At 53.7% G+C, this 18,380-nt stretch overlaps 1 protein-coding gene across 1 annotated transcript in view; it reads left to right on the plus strand.

Moving 5' to 3' along the window:
• The first annotated feature begins 4,061 nt into the window (after positions 1–4,061).
• RUNX3 (RUNX family transcription factor 3) overlaps positions 4,062–18,380 on the plus strand; it is a 59,932-nt gene continuing 45,613 nt past the window's right edge. The window contains exon 1 of the mRNA XM_032361788.1: positions 4,062–4,202. Within this exon, the coding sequence (XP_032217679.1) occupies positions 4,145–4,202 (58 nt within the window). The 5' untranslated portion in view covers positions 4,062–4,144. The remainder of the gene's footprint in view (positions 4,203–18,380) is intronic.

Consider the following 18,380-nt stretch of genomic DNA (forward strand, 5'->3'; position numbering starts at 1 on the left):
CCTTTGTTGTTTGTCTCAGGGCATTGCCATAGCAGCTGAGTCCCCTCTGTGTCTCCAGCAAATGCTACTCTGTTCTACTGCGTTTCTGCTTCCGCAGGTGGGGCGGGCATGCTGGCGACACTGCCTCTCCCTGTGTCTCTCTTTCTCCAAAGGGTGGCAGTGGCTTCCTGCCGTGGCTGATCTCCGGGATCCTCCACCATCATGGTTTCGTTTCTCAGCTCTTCCATCGCCCGTGCTGCCAATAACCCCCCAATTAACTTTCCTCTGTTTCCAATACTCAAAGCGGCTTCTGTTTTCCTGGTTGGACCCTTACTGATAGCAAGACAATGTTACCAATGATACAATGTAAAACAGGAGTGTCTCTTTCTAGGAAACTAGGTTGAACACCTTGGAAAGACTTGGCCAAGGCAAGGTGCTAAGAATAAATTGAATTTGGTATGGGTGGGACATGGTCAAAGATTGGGGGAAATAGTAAAATCTAGACTCTCTTCGATGCGGATTGCTTCGTTGGTATCTTTATACTACATGCCACTTCAAAGAAGCCCAAACCGGAAATGGCAGGAGATGCCTTGGGGGCTGGCTTAAGCCAGAAGACCAAGATAAAGACCATTGAATGCGTATTTATAAGTTTAAAGTTAAAATAAAAGCTTTATGGCACATAAATACTATTTTTCATTTAGGCAGAGGGGGAGGGGGAAGCAGGCTCCCCGCTGAGCAGAGATCCCGACTGGGGGCTTGATCCCAGGACCTTGGGATCATGACCTGAGCCGAGGTCATGGAGGCTTTAACCCACTGAGCCACCCAGACACCCATAAATACTATTTTTTAATGATTTCCTTCCCCAACCAAATTTCTAGAATAACCTGATCTGATTGGTTCAGAGGCCACTGTGGTATCAGACGTTTTTTTCCGTGGAGAACAAGAGAATACCCAGCAGCCTGTTGCATGGTGGGAGAGAGCACAGTCTGAGCTAAAGGAAGGGAATTCCAAGAACTGGGCAATTACTTTATGCCAGATGCGCTCCTAATATTTTCTCACTTAATCCCTTTTTGCAATTGCAAGAAGCAGGTGCTGCCATTGGCCCCATCTTATAGGCAAGGAAGCCGGCTCAGAAAAATAAATCCTCTGGCCCACAATCTCACAGCTTCAGGAGTATTCCAAAGTCAAGCTTCAGGAATGTCCTTTCTGCTTCTCCAGCAGCCTCCAGGGGTTCATTCAGGCTAGCACATGTTTCTGAGGGGGCATGCGGGGATCAGAAGCCTCCTGAAGGATGGACCCAACCAGGCACCCGGGCAGCATTTGCTGCCTTGCCCCAGGATCACACTAAGCCACCTGCTGTGTAGATGTGCTCCCAGGCCCAGAACAGTCCCCTGTGCCTCCTTCTGTTCCTGGGCCTGGACGCAGCTTCCCGGGGAAGCTGAGGGGACGTCCCCCAGGCGGACCAAGTTACTGATTATTCTAGGGGGACCCGCTTTGACACATGGAAAAAACAGCAAAGTGTGTTAGGGTGGGCTGTTAGAAACTGGAGGTGGTGTTGGTGGATCGGAAACAGCTCCTGGGCTGGGAAGCAGGGGGCCAGGGTTCCACTGACTCACAGGGTGCCCCTCGGGGGAACCTCAGTTTCCACTTCTGTCAAAGAGGGTCTTTCCTGCCATGTCTGTCTCTGATCTGTTTCACATCGACTCCAAATGGAACCAGGAGGTCAGGGCCCCTCAGCAGGCACCGTGTGCCACTGACTCAGACAGCCCTGCCCAGGCCGAGCCAGATGGTTGGCTCACAGTGGGGGCCGTCTGTCGTCCTATGTGACCGATGCTTCTTTACCTGTGCCTACTCATAACAGACCCCAAACTGCGTCACGGAGACTCTGGCAAGGAAACATGTCTACGGAGACATCACCTGGTTGCCTGTCCCTCCGAGAAATGTGTAATCCCCATTTGACAGGGAAGGAAACTGAGGCTCAGAGAGGGGAAGTGACTTGCCCTAGGCCTTGTAGCTGGGATTCAGCAGAGCTGAGAGTGGAACTCAACTCTGACTCCAGAACCCTGTGGCTTTTACCATAAACCTGCTTCCTCCCCAGACAGATGACAACCCATCACCACTACCACCGCCCACTCGCCATTGAGGAACAAAATACTGAGCCTTCACCGGGTTCCCAAGGAGGCACAGGCAGCAAGTTTCCAAGGGTGTACTGCTCCCTGGTGACCAGTGTGGCTGCAGGCGGAAACCGGTCTCTGGGGGCTGTAGACCAGCCCTTCCTCCTTCTGCGTGCCCATCCAACAGGGGCACTCTGTTGGCCTTCAGAGACCCCCACAAGTGCAAGGATGGGTGCTGGGCCCTGGCTTCAAGCTTGGGCACCCTGAGAGAGGCCAGGGGGCAGCCCCCGGGGGGCAGAGGGCTTCCCGAGGTCTCAGGACTGAGCCCAGAGGGCACGGCAGGGTGCTGTGGTGTTACAGCAGAGGCCAAGCTGGTAAATCAGAGGCCAGTGTTCTAATTCCACTCACAATATTCTGTGGCCTTGCACAAGCTGACTTCAGCATCCTGGGCCTCAGTGTCTGACCTACGAAATGGGCAAGTAGAGCTTACAAGGGAAACTGTGAAAACCACCACCTTGCACGCTGCCCCCACCTCTGCCCCGACTCTGGTCCCCACCTGCCCAGGCTTCTGGGGACAGAATGTAGGATTGAATCACTTCCCATGTCTTTTCTACTTTGGAGTCCCTCTGAGCCTTGAACCTTCTGGGACATGAAGAGTCCCAAAAGTGCCCTAATAAAGGGTAATGGTGGGGGTGTGTTTGTTGTGGGGGGGAAGGAGGAGACAGCCATGGAAGCAGGAGAGCCAGGCACACTCGGCTAAAACAGAGAACTCCGAGGAGATGAAAGTGGGCAAGTGAGCAAAGGGCCTTGAACGCCAAGCTCAGGGCTCAGAACCTGAGCTCCGCAGCGGGCTCCTTGGCACAGACGGCCCTGCTGCCAGCTTTCACGAGGGAGGCCTCCGCGGGCAGGCCACACTGGGGTGATGCCACTTCGAGTGCTTCCCTTTGTATTTAATTCCAGCTGCCGTGAAATCCCCCCGAAGTGCCACACATGTGGACTGTTCCCTGGCAGCAGTGGTGGCGGACCGTGGCCGGGTGTCAGCCGCAGCCCTGGGGCGGAGGGCATGGCGGGGAGCCCTACCACCCGCTGGTGGGTCTGGTGAGGGCCCTAGGGGCTCCCAGCCCGCCCAGGCCAACCCTGGCCTTAATTAAAAATGAGTCTCCTTTACAGGATCCAAACCACCGCCCAGCCACCCCCTCCGCCTGCTTTCAGTTCTGCTCCTGGGCCGCGTGCTGAGGCCACAAATAAAAGCCATCACTTTTTTTTCCCCTTCTCTTTCTCTTTCTTTCTTTCCTTCTCTCTCTCTTTTCTTTTTTTCCAAAAAGAGAGAGGACAGCTACAGAATCTTCTAAGAGGCCGTGACATCACAGCCCAGGTGACCCCAGCCCAGCCAATGGGCCAAGGCCGCGAGCTGGCTTCTTGCATCCTGTGAGCTGAGGTTGGGTTGACACTGTGAAGGCCTAGTCCCTCAACCACAGAACCACAGGGCCAGGCCCTCAGCCGCCTTCAGGGCCCTGCGCGGGAGCTGGTTGGCTCCTGGTCCTCCCCACCCCCGGGCCGCCCTCGCACCCACTGGAGCCCGGGCTCTGTCAGGGGCGAGCCTCATTCATTCATTCCCCGTGGCGCAGATGCTGGGCCTGGCTCTGCTCTCGCTGCCCAGCGAGCTCCTCCGCCCTGGCTGCCGAAGGCTCCTTCCCGCCATCTAATGATACACTCTGCATACGCTTCTGTTGAAAATTTGTGGCTAGACATTCCTGTGGGACTGGGAATCCAAATTCTTGGGTACAAACAGAAACTTACTTTCCTTGGGGATTTTTTTTTTCTCTCTCTCTCTCGCTCACACACACACTCTCGCGTTCTTTCCTTTTTTCTTTTTCGTAGCAATAGGGGAAAAAAAGAGACAAAACAAAAAAAACAAACAAAAAGCGACACCACTACCCCCCCCTTTTATTTTCAAAAAGTAACAAGGAAAAAATAAAACAACAGCCAACCAAGTCAATCCCAAGCCAACCCCCGGAAGGTCTGATTTCTCGCCTTCCTCAGAGAGGGGCATGGCATCGAACAGCATCTTCGATTCCTTCCCGACCTACTCGCCAACCTTCATCCGCGGTGAGTAACGATTGCCCAGGGCCCTGGGCTGATCCTTTTGGGTGGGGAGCTGTGGCCAGCCCGGGACCGCGTCCTTCCACCGACCACCCAGGCTGCCTTCAAGTGCACGGCCTGCTTACCTATGTCGGCTGACTCCTGAAAGCCTGAGGTGGGAAGAGGGGTTGGTGGCCTCCGTGGTCTCCTGGAGTGGACTTTTGTGGGACTTTTATCCTCAGCTGGTGGGGACAGTAAGTGGTGGGGGAAATGGACGCCGCAAGACCTCAGCGGCCAACCTCGAAGGGTCCTGAGGTGGTGAGGACATGGAAGGTGTTCCCGTGACCTGAGGCTTCCTGCCTCACTGACGGGGCTCCGGGACCCTGCAGCCCCAGCCAGTGGCCCACCCCGGGGAGCTCGGACCCTCCACCTGAGCTCAGGCAGACGCAGGCTCTGGGGCACACTCAGGTCTCCTAGAGCCAGGCCAGCTTCTGTCAAGAGCCATGAATCTGGAGATCTTTCTGAGGATCTCTCCCAGGCTTTCCAAGTCATCCTGGGCGGTGGGAAGCAGAGGGAGGAGAAGGAGGCCACAGGCGTTTGTGGAGAACTCGCATAGCTCTGGGATGCAAGAAACTGGCTGAGCGTCGGGGAAGCAGGCCTGGGGAAGGTTTACAGACTCCGCCGCAGGGGAGAAGAAAGTGTTTCTAGGTGGCTCTTGCCTCTATTCATGGCCTAAAGTGACCCAGAGTTTTGGGCTCTGTCCTTCAAAATGGATAGGGTTCCAGGATCCCCCACTTGGAAGCTCTGATGGAGGCTGGAACTCGGGGAGAGACTTTTCCTGCCTCTGCCTGGCTCTTAGGGCTGATGAGCCCTGACCTCAGACATCCGCCGGCTACTGTCCTCCCCGTCGTCCCCCAGCAGGAGTCCAGATGAGGCTGTGACACCTGAGACGGGGGGTCCAGAGGCCCTGAGCTTGAGTCCCCAGGTCTTGACTACCTTGCTCAGTGGCCTTAGGCAAGGAAGGTGACCTGTCATGGTCCCAAATGGAGAAGCTCTGGCTGTGGCATTCTGATTGTCTGAGGCTGTGGCTGGGCTGGGGATGAGGTAGTGCCTCGGGATTGTACACGGAGACAGGCTCTCCTCTAGAATAGAGGGGCTGAATGTATCTAAAACTCCAAGGGCTGGGGGGTTGGGGGGGCACTTTGTTGCCTTTCTTCAGCTGAAGTGGTCAGCTGAGATACAGAAGATGGTCTGACTATCTGTCTGCCTTTTTGCCTGTCAGTCTGTCCTGCTGCTGGCTAACAGAGTGACTCAGAGCCAGTCCTTGGGAGGCCAGCTCTGGGCAGGGGCAGAGGCACATTTGGGCTCTTATTGTTTAAAGGTTTCTTCAAGGGCTTATCTGAGGTGGGACCTTTTCCTCCTCTATGGAGAGAAGCTGAGGCAGGCTGTACGGCTGCAGATGCGGGCTGGGACTGGGGGGCGAAGTGGGGGCTGCCGTCCCTGAGGCGGATGCACTCCCGCCAAACCTGGTTGTGGCTGGTGACAGGCAACAGCCTCAGGTCTGGGAGCTGACAGCCGTGGCTCCTTCCTTCAAGCTGCTCCTATTATAACGCTATTCCCTTTGTAGTCCCCAGAGCTAATTAAAGGCAGTCTGTGGCAAGAAAATAAGAGTTTATAAAAACCATTTGCTGGGTCTTTGTAATCTGTGTTTCTCCCTCCATGAGCAAGATGGAGAAATGTAGGGTTTAAAACAAAGGAATCTGGGGAGACTGGACTAAGGGAGCTGCCTCCTAAGATGGGTTCCTAAGGCCGCGGAGAGGGCAGAGAGCAGCTCGGAGGGCAAGCGAGAGGAGAGCTGGTGGCTTTGGGCCCCATGTGCGCCCAGAGACAAGAGGCTGCTGGGCACAGCAGGCTGATTCCTGGTGGGCAGGGACATAGATGTGCTCTGTAAGCCGGGGTCCATGTGGACAGTTCCAGGTCTGGGGTCTGAGGCATTGGTCCACACTGGCTAGCCCCGTCTCTCCTTCCCAGCTCCATTCCCCACATCCTGCTTACAGCATGATTACTTGGGTGATCTGTCCCCCAAGAGTCACAGGGCTCCCGCTGCCGAGTCTGTCCCCAGAGAGAGCTAACCTCTGGGTGGTAAAATGCTGGGCTCCACACTGAGCCACGCTGGGTCGTTAACTCGTTCTGAGCCACAGATCTTTCTGAAAACTATAGACGCCTTCTCAGAGGCACACTTTTTAAGGGCATGAAACCAAATCCGAAGGACTGTGCAGGGGACCAGATCTGTGGAAATACGGTTATCAAGCTGTAAAAAAAAGTAAGTGATGAGGCTGGGACCTCGTGCCTCTGTCGTGACACACGGAGCGCAGAGAGCTCAGGGGCTCCAGCAATGGCCACCGCACGGCAGTGACAAGCGAAAATGGCATTTCCAGATCCTCCGCCGCAGCCCTCACGACACGGAAGAACATCTGTGATTTCCACTGGGGACAAAATCATTGGGGAAGGAGACGCTGCATTTCGTTGGAGGTTCGCGACAGGAAAGCTGTCCCGCGTTCCCACCCCAGCATGCAGACATCCCAAATTCCGTGAGAGCAGGACCTCCAGGCCTAACCCCTCAGCAGGAGGGCGGCAGGGGGCGGGGGTCATCCTCGGGACCCCAAACTCATGGTCCTAGGGAGAAGAGGACTAGGAAGAGGGCGGAGGTCGTGAAGTAGAGGGGGAGGGGGAAAGAGGACAAGACGCAACCCAGGAAGCTGGCAGCCTGACAGTAGAGTCGCAGGCACCACAATGGAAGGAGAGAGAGGGCACAGGGACCTCCTGGGGTACCCCTAGGCCCCCAGCAGTTCTCCATTCTTCCCCCTCTTCCTCTGCCGGGACTAGCCCCTGGCAAAGGGTATTTATTCCTTTTTTTTTTTTTTTTTTTTTTTTTTTGAGAAATGGAGATGCTGATGGCTCTGACTCAAACGTACTGCATGATTATGGGCAGGTCCCTTCCTCTCTTTGGGCCTCAGTTTCCCCATCTGATAAACACAGGCAATGGCCCTGGGGATGACCAAGGGCCCACACGCAGCTCCGTGGAAGGCCGGCACCCTTGTCCTAAACTGCCTATGAGGCCCTTCTCTGGGGTGTCCCCCTCGCAGCACACCCCTTAACCACACCCATGCAGGCAAGAGCTCTCCCCACTGGGGTACCCTTCTGGGGAGGAAACTGGAGGAAACGGGTCTGAACTGCAACATGTAGCATTTAGGAGAACCAAGGGAGGCAAAGGTTTCCACGCATCCAGTAATTACACAAAAACTTCTCAGGGAGTGGAGCACGGGGATTCGAGTTCTGGCTCCAGAATCTGACTCTGCCCCTTGCTAATTGGGTAGCCTGGGGCAAGTCATTTCACCTTTCTCTACCTGTTTCCCCATCAATAAAATGGGGATGATGATCATACCGAACTCAAGGGGCTCTGGAGAGAATTCAATGAGCAGGGTGCCCGGCCCAGAGGACATCGCAAATAAACACCCTCATTCTTACAATTTCCGTGAGGCTGGCCTTGTGCTGGGATCTCAGATATGAGGGTGACTGGGTCAGGCTCTCTGCCCTTAAAGAGCTCAAAGTCAGGTGTGGAAAGAGATGAGGAAATTGAAAATTGAGCTGGGGTGTGATCGATTTTATGAGGAGGGAAGAATGGGGGGTCCAGCAGTTCAACGAAGGGGACTAGACTAGCCCACCCGGGGATAGGGAGAACAATTGCCCTGGGGAAGTGACATTCGGGCTGGTCTTGGTTGGGTGGAGAAGTGACAGAGGGGGGAAGGAATTCCAGGAGAGAGAACAGCCTGGGGTAAAGGTGTGGAGGCGGGAATGAGATGACTCTGGGCACCCCCAGGGTGGCTGGAGCCCTTGGAAGTGGACGGACAGCCGGTGTGTTGGGCCACCCGTCCTGCCAAGATCCTCTCAGCAGTGGTTGGGTAGTCGGCTGGCAGCTCCTCCTGTTAAGACGCCTGGGAGAGACGGAAAATGGCCTCTCAGGCAGGAGGCAGACCTGGGTGGAGGCAGGGGGTGGACAAAATGGCACTGGGTAGCTCTAGCCCCCATGGTCTGACTCAGAGGTCACCGGACAGGGAGGAAACTGTCCAGACTAAGGAGGTCAGTCACTATCCTTTCCTAAGCCAACAACAGGGGACTCTCTTGGTTTTTGCCCTGAAACTCCCAGACCCCAGGCACCGCAGGATAGTGGGTCACCCTGAGTGGTGTGCCCATGGCAGCCTCCCCCTCCCCCGCCAACTCTGGGAGATGAGCGGACTGACCAGACAGACCGCCAGCCACCCCACGCCCACTATGGTGCTTACCTGGCGCCACGTCTGCTGGGCCCCTTTGACGAGGGCTCCCGAGGCCGTCCTGCACACCCCCGTCTCCCCAGACCACCCTGTCTGTCCAAAGAGCCCCCCAGGGAGACATTCCTGGGAGCCCCCCACCGGCCACAGGGTTTGGGCGGACATGAACCAGCCCCACACAGTGGGACTGTGTGTCCGGGCCTTACCCACGCCCACAATGGCAGCTGGCGGCCCCCAGCGGCCCCACTGGTCACATAGAGGGCCCATTGACGCCTGGGCCTTGAGGCTTGAGGTGGCCGCATCAAAGCTGAGGCTTACTTGGTTGCCTGAGGGAGTGGGGGAGGTTACGGAGGGGAGGGGAGCTGGGAGAAGGATGCCCCTGAGCAATAGGGCCTGAAAACCTGACCTTCCAGAAGGCTCTGAGAGGCAGAGGGGAGCAGCAGCCTCTGATACCAGCCTTGCTTCTGAGCCAATCCAGACTGCTCAGTAGGAGGGGAAACTGAGGCCTGGCCTCAGAGTTTGGCTGGGGGCAGGGGAGGGCCAGGCGGCAGAAACACCAGGCGTTATTCCTGTCTCCTGGAAATGCCTTATCTGCAGGCCCCTCCTCAATTCCGCCACCCAGAGTGTGACCTCTTGGTAGCTGAGGAGTCTCATCCCATCTTCAAAACTGAGCTCAAACACCCCCTCTGCCAGGAATCTTCCCCATGACCACCTGCCACCACCAAGGGGTCCTGGCCTCCTCCAAGCCCTCAGTCCCAGGGCCAGCCTTGGTGCCCACCTAATTCCCCGTATCCCACCTTACTTGGTGGAAGTAAGAGGAGGGAGGAAGGAAGGAAGGAAGAGCTTTAGCCCCCAGTGGAGCCTGGGCCCTCTGTCATTGGCCTTGAAGTAGCCCCTCCCAAAGGCAGCCCCCAACCCGCCCTGTGCAAGGGACGAGCGCGGATAACTCTAGGAACTGTGGGCCCGGGGTAGGAGTGAGACCCGGTCGTACCTTGAGAAGTCACAAGAACCAGAAACAGTGAGCCAATGCAGGAAAATATTGGACCGGGTAGACGGAGAGTGCCACCTCCTCACTAAATAGATGGGGAGACGGAGGTCCGAAGAGGAGTCTGGTCTTGTGTCAGGTACAATCCAGCGGCAAGAAACCAAGTTTTCTTGTCTACCCAGCGACAACCTTCCACCTGGCCCACAGTGTAGGAGTCAGGCTGACCAAGTCAGAGCTGTTTAGCAGGCAACATGTTAATTCACCTCTCTGAGCTCAGTTTCCACCTCTGTGCAATAGGGCTGGGAGCACGGACCTCCAAGGGAGCTTTCCCGTAGTGAATAGGACCTGCCCTGGAGCCCCGTGCGTGGGCCGGCAGGCAGCAAGGGCTCACTGTCTTGTCTCTGGCTGGGCTGGAGCCACGCTCTGCATCTGCAGTTTCATCACATGCCATGGCAGATGTTCCCACGTCTGGTTTTCTCAGGGCCGGAGAGGGGTAAGCATGGAGGAGACTGTAGAGAGACTGTGGGGCCCCTTGTCAAGGGCTCTCTGGGAGGGTAGTAGAGAAGAGGGTGTTCTTTGAGGACAAGGCAACATAAAATGTGGTTACAAGCCCAGGCTGTAGCCGGGCACTGCCACTTCCCCGCTGTGTGGCCTTAGACAAAGCACTTCACCTCTCTGAGCTCAGTTTCCTCATCTTTAAAATGGGGAGAACAAACAGTAGCCAATTCAAACCTTGTTGGGTGGATTCAAAGAGAATTTATATTATGTGTTTAATGGGGGTCTGGTGCAGAGCCAAGCCGTCCATAAATGCTGGGGACTGTGGCTGCTTAATGTCCCCTCCCCTGTGTCCTGGGCAGGAGCCTGTCTGACTCTGAGCGGGATAGGGAAAGTGAGACAGCTGCCTGTCTTCTCTCAAGGCCCAGCTTACTGGCCGCCCCCCTGGGGTGCCTCCCTGGGTCCTTCCCCTGTCCCCTCCAGGCCTTGGGAATGCCCTGCCCCACCGTCACTCACCGTTACCGCCCCCGCCTTGTGTGTGTCAAGAAGGACCACCCAGGGTTTTATTTTTTGCTAAATGGGTAGAGGAAAGGGAGGATGAATGGGCAAGCGACTGAATGAACCAGGACTGACCAGCCTGGGAGGTTTCCAGCAGGGCCCCTCACTTCCCCCTTTGCCGGCTGGCTCATTCTTTGAAACGCTTGCTGGTGGGAGCCCGAGTGCTCCCGTCCAATCGGCACCGCAGGCATGAAGGTTTAGGTTCCTCTTTGGGGTTTTCTTTTGCGTCTGGGAAGTGTTTTTGGCAAAAGGTTCAGACTTACATGTGGGCGGAAAGGGTGGATGCCCATAACTTACGATTTGCAGGGGTGACCAAAATCGCCCTCCCCAAACGTCCTTCACTCTGTGACCTGGTGACCACAATTTCACAGGGAGCACTTGGCTGCTCTAGGGCGCCCATCTGGGTCCCTGTAGTCATGATATTTTGGCACCAGTGGGTCTGCTGGTCTGCTCACTTTTTTTTTTTTCCAAGTTTTTAATTATTTAGATAATCTCTGCACCCAACATGGGGCTCGAACTCATGATCAAGAGTCTCACACTCCAAGGCCTGAGCCAGCCAGGCGCTCACCTTAGTTGAAATGAGAGAGGCGGTTGGGTGCAGAGCTAGCAGAAGGTATTAAGGGAAGGGGAAACTCGGAGCCCTCATATGGAAAACAGGGTGAAATGTAGTGGGGGGGAGGAGAGGAAAGATCCATTTTGGTCATGTTGCTGCCTGAAACTTAATTTGCCTGGGCACCAAAATACCCCCAGTCCCAGAAAGTGCCCCCCATGCTGAGAATTTCCCTGCAGTCCCCCATCAGTGGACCTGAGTCTTGGTCCCTGCCCATGGAGGAAGGGGGTTGTTGCAAAGCCCCTGCCAGGGTTCTGCACACCCTCCTATTTTAGGTAGATCTATCTGGTCCAGGAAGGTTGGAGTGAGGAGCCCCATGTTAGGAGTGGTAGGGGGCCCAGAGGTCCTCTATGGAGCAGCCATTACCTTCCCAAGAGGAGAGGAAGCCAGCTCTGAGTGCAAGGCAGCTTTAGAAAAAAGACTGGAAAGAAAATACTCAAACTTTGTAGTTAATGGTACATGGTGCAATCATGGCAGGGAGCTTTTGTCCCTAATTATTTGGTGATTGGTGTTTTCTAAATCTTTAAGCACTGAACTGCCAGCCCAGGACCTGCTGGTTACCCCTCTTCTCTCTTCCTCTTGCCAAATCACTGTTCTGTCATCTTCCCCCTGGGCCTACCTCTTTAGGATGTAGAGGAAGGGTCTGCCCTGGGCTGGGCAGAACCATGTACACAGCAGGTACTCAGAAATGCGTGCGGCTTACATTGTGATCCTAATCTGGAGACAGTATTCTTGGCATGCCCAGGACTTGGGACGTGATAAGGTACAGTTGGCGCCACTGATTTTCCAATGGATATTTATTGAGCATCAACTGTATGCATGCCACACAATGTTCTGGTAACTGGGGATACAGGAGCAAATGAAAGGCAAAGATCACTAACCCCAGCCCACCCCACCCCCCACCGCCACCAGAGCCAAAGTTCTAGTGATAGGTGGAAAGAGTTTGCCTCTGGAAAATGCCCCAGGGAGATAGGCCAGCATCCCTCTGGTCTATGCCCTCCCTATCCATGTAAAATCTCAGCCTTCTGAGACTTCCATAAATGCTCCCATGACCTCATGAAATCTTCATCACAGCTATCCCTACCTCTGTTGCAGAAATGAATACATGAACAGACTCAGTGATGGTATGACTGGGCGAAAGTAGTTATTTAGGAGGAGAAAGACAATGAGGAAGGGATATGGGAGCCGCATTCACTGATGACTTACTGTATGCCAGGCCCTGTGTGGTCTTTGCATGAGTATCTCATTTCACCTCATCTCTACAGTAATCCATGCACTAGGAATTATTGTTATTATAGACGGGGAAACTGAGGCTCAGCAAAGGGACGGGACTCACCCAAGGTCATGCAGCTGGTAGCTGGTGAAGCCCAAATGCATGTGAGAATCTGTCTGTCATCAAAGCCTGCCTAGCAAACCTCTTCCTTCTACCTGGCAGACATCTCTTCTTCCTGAAGGCCTGGGAATTTGCCACTTCTTGAAGCCCTGACACCCCTAGATGCCAAAGTGATTTATAGCCTCCTCTATTCAACCAACACACCTCTAGGCCCTTCTCAAACACTTCCAGAAGGCTTCCCAGGAAGGGTAGAGTCTGAGATGAGTAGGTCTGGGAAGGAAGGAACACTGATGATCCAGGCAGAATTAACGGTATGAGTTAAGGGGTGGATCTACGCCACATAGAACAGGTTTCTTAGAGATCGGAGAGCTTGTGGGTCTTGTGGGAAAGTTGAGGAAGAAGAGGCTGGAGGAGAGGTGGGCCAGGCCTAGAGGTCGGGCATGGAGTTCAGGGCAGGGAATCCAGGCAGGATCTAAGCTGGGCAGTGATGTAGGACAGAGCATCCCATGATGCACTGGGCCACCTCTGAAATAGGCCAGCGTAGACGTGCACCTTGAGCATGGGTACGTGTGTGAACAGAGACCACAGGGGCCCTCCCGCGCCCACTTGCAAGCCCTATTTTTGTCACTCTCTAGGCACATGTCTGAGAGACCGAAGCATACTTGTTCTCAGGCACGTAGAGTGAGTGCTCCACGGATGGGCACGTCTGTGGTCTGAGGAGGACAAAGGCAATGATTCCGAGTCAAAATGCAACCCATTCTGGGGAGAATCCCAGCACTGGTGCTGGCGACACACTGTGCAAGGCATAGTGCAAAAGGAAAATGCAGGGCCCCCTGTACAAAAATCATTCAGAATTTCAGGATGGCAAGCCCAGAGCATTAAACTAAGCGTGGGGTTTTTCTAAGCAGGACATTGTGAACTACTGCGTGGCTTGGGTACCCAGGAAGCCACCCTACCTAGAACAGCCCTAGGCTGGAGGGCCCTGGGCCTGAGAAAAAAACACTGTCTGCCTTTCCCAATTTGGTGTTTTATTCCAAGGAATAAAATTAGTGCAGGCTTCCACTCTTCACAAGTCGACAATCTAAGAAACACTACTACTACTAAGTTAAGCCTCAGGTAAGATCATACCTTGAAGCTTTTAGAAGCAGTGAGAACTAATTAGGGAAAAAAAACAAATCCATCAACATCCCCACCCCACCTGCATTTTATGTTGTAGATCTCCTGAAGGATCTAGGAAATTTGAAAATAAGCTTTAATCGCAACACCCAGAGAAAACCGCTATCATTCAGTCTATTTCCTTTGAGACTGTTTTTCCCTGCATTTGGTGTTTGTCTCTGGAGCACCTTTTCCATCCGTGGGTGAGGCCAGGCAGAGACATACAACATATCCAGGAAACTCATCAGGAATGTTAATAATCACGATGCATGTACATCGGGCTACGTCTAGGAAAAGACTAGAGCAGCTCTGTCCAACTGAACTTTCTGGGATGATGGAAATGTCCCAGGTCTGTGCTGCTCGATGCTGTAGCTCCTTGCCACGCGTCCCTAAAAATGTGTCCGCCCAGTCCACAACTAGCAAAACTGAGGGACCAAATTTTTAATCTTATTTCATTTTCATTATTTTAATTTAAATAGTCTCCTGGACATGACAGCTACTTTGTTGGGCCATGCAGATCAAGGAGAGTGTCGGCCCGAATGCTCACCCAGCTTTATCTCTTGGAATGAGATTATGGCCTTTTTCTGTTTCCAACTCAAAAGGTTTGAAAAATCTTATACACAGCAAGCATGGATTGCCTTTGTTATCAGGTGAAACGTTACTAAAGATTTTAAGTTTCTAATACATTCAGTGTATAGTTGGTGGGGGGAACACTTTAGATTTTTAAAAAGCAAATCACTGGGGAAGACTGATCCTGGCAGAATGAAATCTATTTGTGCTTTTCCTATCAATGTTCAGAAAAAGAATGTGGGGTTCAGAATCAGAAGCTGTGGGTTTGTCTCCCAGATCAGCCAGTAGGCTGTGTGGTGACTTAACCTCCCTGAGCCTCAACTTCCTCATCTGTCAGATGGGGATAGCGACACTACTGACCTCCCCAGGCTGCTGTGGGGACTGAACCAGACAGCAAAGGGGAGGGCACAGGGGACCCGAGCAGAGCAGTGAGGGAAGAGCTTTAGTGCAGATGATTTCTGCAGGGGTGGAACCGAGCCTCTCTGTGAGGGGCATTACTCAGAGTTCTCGCTCGCTCGGCTCTGCCATTTCCTAGAAACCAGGAAATGAGGGGGGCATCTCCCACCGTGTGTTCGGCAGATGGTGTCAGGTGCTGAGCAGAAATAAAGGGGCTCTGTGACCAAACAAGACTGGGGAAGAGTGTATCTAACCATGTTCGACAGAGTATTTTGCTGAAGGATTTTCAGAAGCTTTTAAATGCTGAGGAACATGGGCTCCTCCTCGGGCTGGTGTGCCAAGAAACCCTCTTTGGGAAAAGCTGCTCCAGGGAGCCGTGTTCAGTCCACCCAGGCTACAGGCCCCATGGGGGCAGGGAGTTATTTTTTCAAGGACAGAGGAAATTGTTCAAGACTTGAAAGAGATAATAGCTGGTTGCTCAGTGCAAAAGGGAAAAGCACAAAATTGGAATTCCTAAATGCATTATTGTCTAGGAAACAGAATTATAACAGCTCAGCTCTGCAATGATTAGGATATCAGCAGCAAACACTGACATATAGCTCTTATTAGTGCCAGGTGCGATGCGCTTTCCACACTTCTGCTCCCTGAATCCTCATGACCCTATGAGACAAATGCTAGTATTAAGTCAGTTTTATAGATGAAAAAACTGAAGGCCAGAGAGGTTAACCTGCCTGAGGTCCCCCAGCTGGGGTTCTACCCCATGCAGCCCGCATCTGGAGCCTGTGTGCCTCACCACAGCACCGTGGCTAGGAGCTCATTGAGGTCTCCCTGGAGAAGCATTCCTTTGCTTCCACTGGTCCCCTTCCCAGGAAGAGCCGGTAGCACTTCCACAAGCCTGGCCAATCAGAACCCCTTTCTTGCTGGGTGAGCCAACACTGGGCTTCAAGTTTCCTCATCTGAGAAATGGACCGATTGCCATTTCAGGACCAAAGAAGGGAGATGTGTAGAACACAGTGTATGGTCCGTTCAGAAGACACGTGATGTACAGTGGCTCTTCTTCACCAGGGCGTAGATGGGAAACTGAGGCCTAGAGATGGCATGCAACAACATGGCCAGAACTGAGCTTGGAAAGTGCTCCGAGAAAGCCAGGCCAAAATCCCTTGTCTAGCCCAGATCCATACATGGCCCAGGCAAAGGGCTTCTTTCTCATCCGGCCGGGGCCTGTGTTATCCTTCTCGTAATGGCACTGTGAGCACTTCGGCGGGGGCCTCTCCCTCTGGTTCCTCTCCCCGACCCTCTAGCTCTCCTAGGGGTCCCTCCCACCGAGTGCACCAGCATCCTGCCCCAGTCTACTGGCCTGGAGACGTCCCCGGGAATTCCCCTCTGGGGTGCCCCATGTGGGGTAAGGGGCACACACCCACACGTGCCTCTGCCCCTGTTTTAGGGCCCACCACCCTTGCCTGGTGCTCATTCCTCTGCCCTGACTCACCTCTGAAATTCACCCTGCCGTACTGGGCTCAACACTTTACACACATCACCGCTAAGATCCACAACGCTACAGGGTCAATATTTTCATCCGCATTTGGCAGAGGAGGAACGTGAGAAACGATGGCCCTTGTCTAAGATCACGTCGTTTAGAAGCAGTATAGTGGGGGTTCAAGGCCAGGCTCTGCCCACGCCTTCCACAGGCACAGCCCAGTGCATGAAAGACAGTTCCCGAATGCATGTGGTCTGCTCCACACTTCCTACCCCCGCACCCCTGCATGTCAGGGGCTGTGATGGGAGTTGGGTGGGGTGACACCCATATCTGAGCTGGGACTCTCCCTCAGGCAGGGGCGGTGTCTCTGGCTGCATCCCCAGGGGCGACCCCAGGGCTCTGAGCTCAAAAGGGTCCCCTATGCTTGGGTTAATGCTCTGCAGCTGCCATCTTGAAATTCTTAATAATTTCGTCTTTGGATTTGTGCTTTGTAAGTGAAGTCGGATGAGACAGAGGAGAATGTGGGGACTTGGGGCCTGGGCTCAGTCCTGCCCACACAGGCAGGGCCGGACGTGAGTGTGGGCATGGGAAAGACAGGGGCACATGACCCATATGCCAAGGTTTGGTCGGGGGGAATGTCTTTGAGGGTCTGCACTCACCGCACACTGTCTCCATGTCCAAGGGAATGTAACATTAAATAGCGAATACAGACATCATGACAAGTCAAGAGATACTATGGGGGAAAGCTAGGAGCTTTTTTCTTGCCTTTTCAACAGGGAACCTATATTTTCATTTTGTACTGAATGCCACAGATTGGGTAGTTGGCCCTGTCTGAGGAGAGGGGGAACATGGGCGGACCCCCAAAATATAGCACAGGTGGCAAGGGAGCCCAGACCCGTGTTGCTTTTTTTTCGACATGAGAGGAGTGACAACCCCTCGGGTGGTCTGCTGGGCGTCCTGGGCTTTGTCAGGAAGAGAAGACCCAGTTCAAGGATCTGGGGACATACAAGCCCTTCCAGTGGCTGACCTGAACTGGGCAGGGCTGCCTGGGGCTCCTCAGTGGTACACACAAGCTCAGACTCCCGGGGCGGCCCCATACTTGAGCAGAGACTTGCCTCCCAGCCAAGCGCAAGAGGGGATCTGGACTTCTCTGCCCTCCCCAGCTGGGCCAGGGCCCAGGCCAATACTCCGTCCGGCCCCTGCCCCAGGGAGGCTTGGCCCAGAAGAGTGGGCCGGAAGTGGCGGGTAGGCTCTTGATGGCTTTCCTCCCCACACGGACAGTGGGCCTGTCAGGCCTCCGACCTGGGCATTAAGATACATCACGGCTGAAGAAAAGCTCACAGTGGCCCCTACTGACTGGGGGAGACAAGACTATGGCTCAGTCGGTGACAACCTGAACTTGCGATCAAGCTTTTGCTCAAGTTTGGGGCTCAGCCTGTGCCCATTCAGACGGCTCAAATGAGGGCCTTGGCTGTCTTGTTCACAACCGAGCCCCCTATGCTGAGTTAGATCTAAGTCAGAGGAGGGGCTCAGGAAATACAGGGGGAGGAATGAATGAGTAAACACAGTCAGCTCAGGGAGCCCAGCTCTGGACCTGGAGAGCATCTGCACTTGCCAGTTAGCCAGGCCTGGCATCTTTGCTCTGCCACTCCCTCCCCTATGGCTAGTTGCCCTCTCTTTTGCTCAGTTTCTTCATCCGCACAATGAGGAGAATGACAGTACAGAGAACTTACTGAGATAGTACTACAAGTGCTCAGCTTCGCCCTGCAGCCCATGTGAAATGCTCAGCGTGTGAGAATGGATACGATTCTATTAAGGCTCAGAGTTTTCACCCTGGCTCTCAGATTTCAGGCTTCAGCATTTTTGGAGTGTTTTTCTATAGTTTCCAATTTTTTCCAGCGTGCTCATATTAGAGCTGACCCTTAACACGGCTTTGACCTTCAAGGATCCACTTATAGGTGGATTATTTTTCGCCATAAATACAGCACAGTACTGTTAAAGTATTTTCTCTTCCTTCTGATGTTCTTGGTAACGTTTCCTTTTCTCCAGCTTACTTTATGGTACTGAATACATGTGACATACAAGTTAATTGACAGTTTATGCTATTGTAAGGTTTCCAGTGAAAAGTAACTAAGTTTTGGGGAGAGCCAAAATTTACAGGCAGATTTTTATATGCTGCACCGGCGTCAGCACCCCCACCCTCACATTGTTCCAGGGTCAAAACCAGCTGTATCACAGGGGTCGGGGTGTGCTGTGTGAGAGACCCACTGATGTTGTGTATTAACAGCATTGTTTTAA

Source organism: Mustela erminea, chromosome 10 (assembly GCF_009829155.1).
Source record: "Mustela erminea isolate mMusErm1 chromosome 10, mMusErm1.Pri, whole genome shotgun sequence".
Taxonomy (NCBI): Eukaryota; Metazoa; Chordata; class Mammalia; order Carnivora; family Mustelidae; genus Mustela; species Mustela erminea.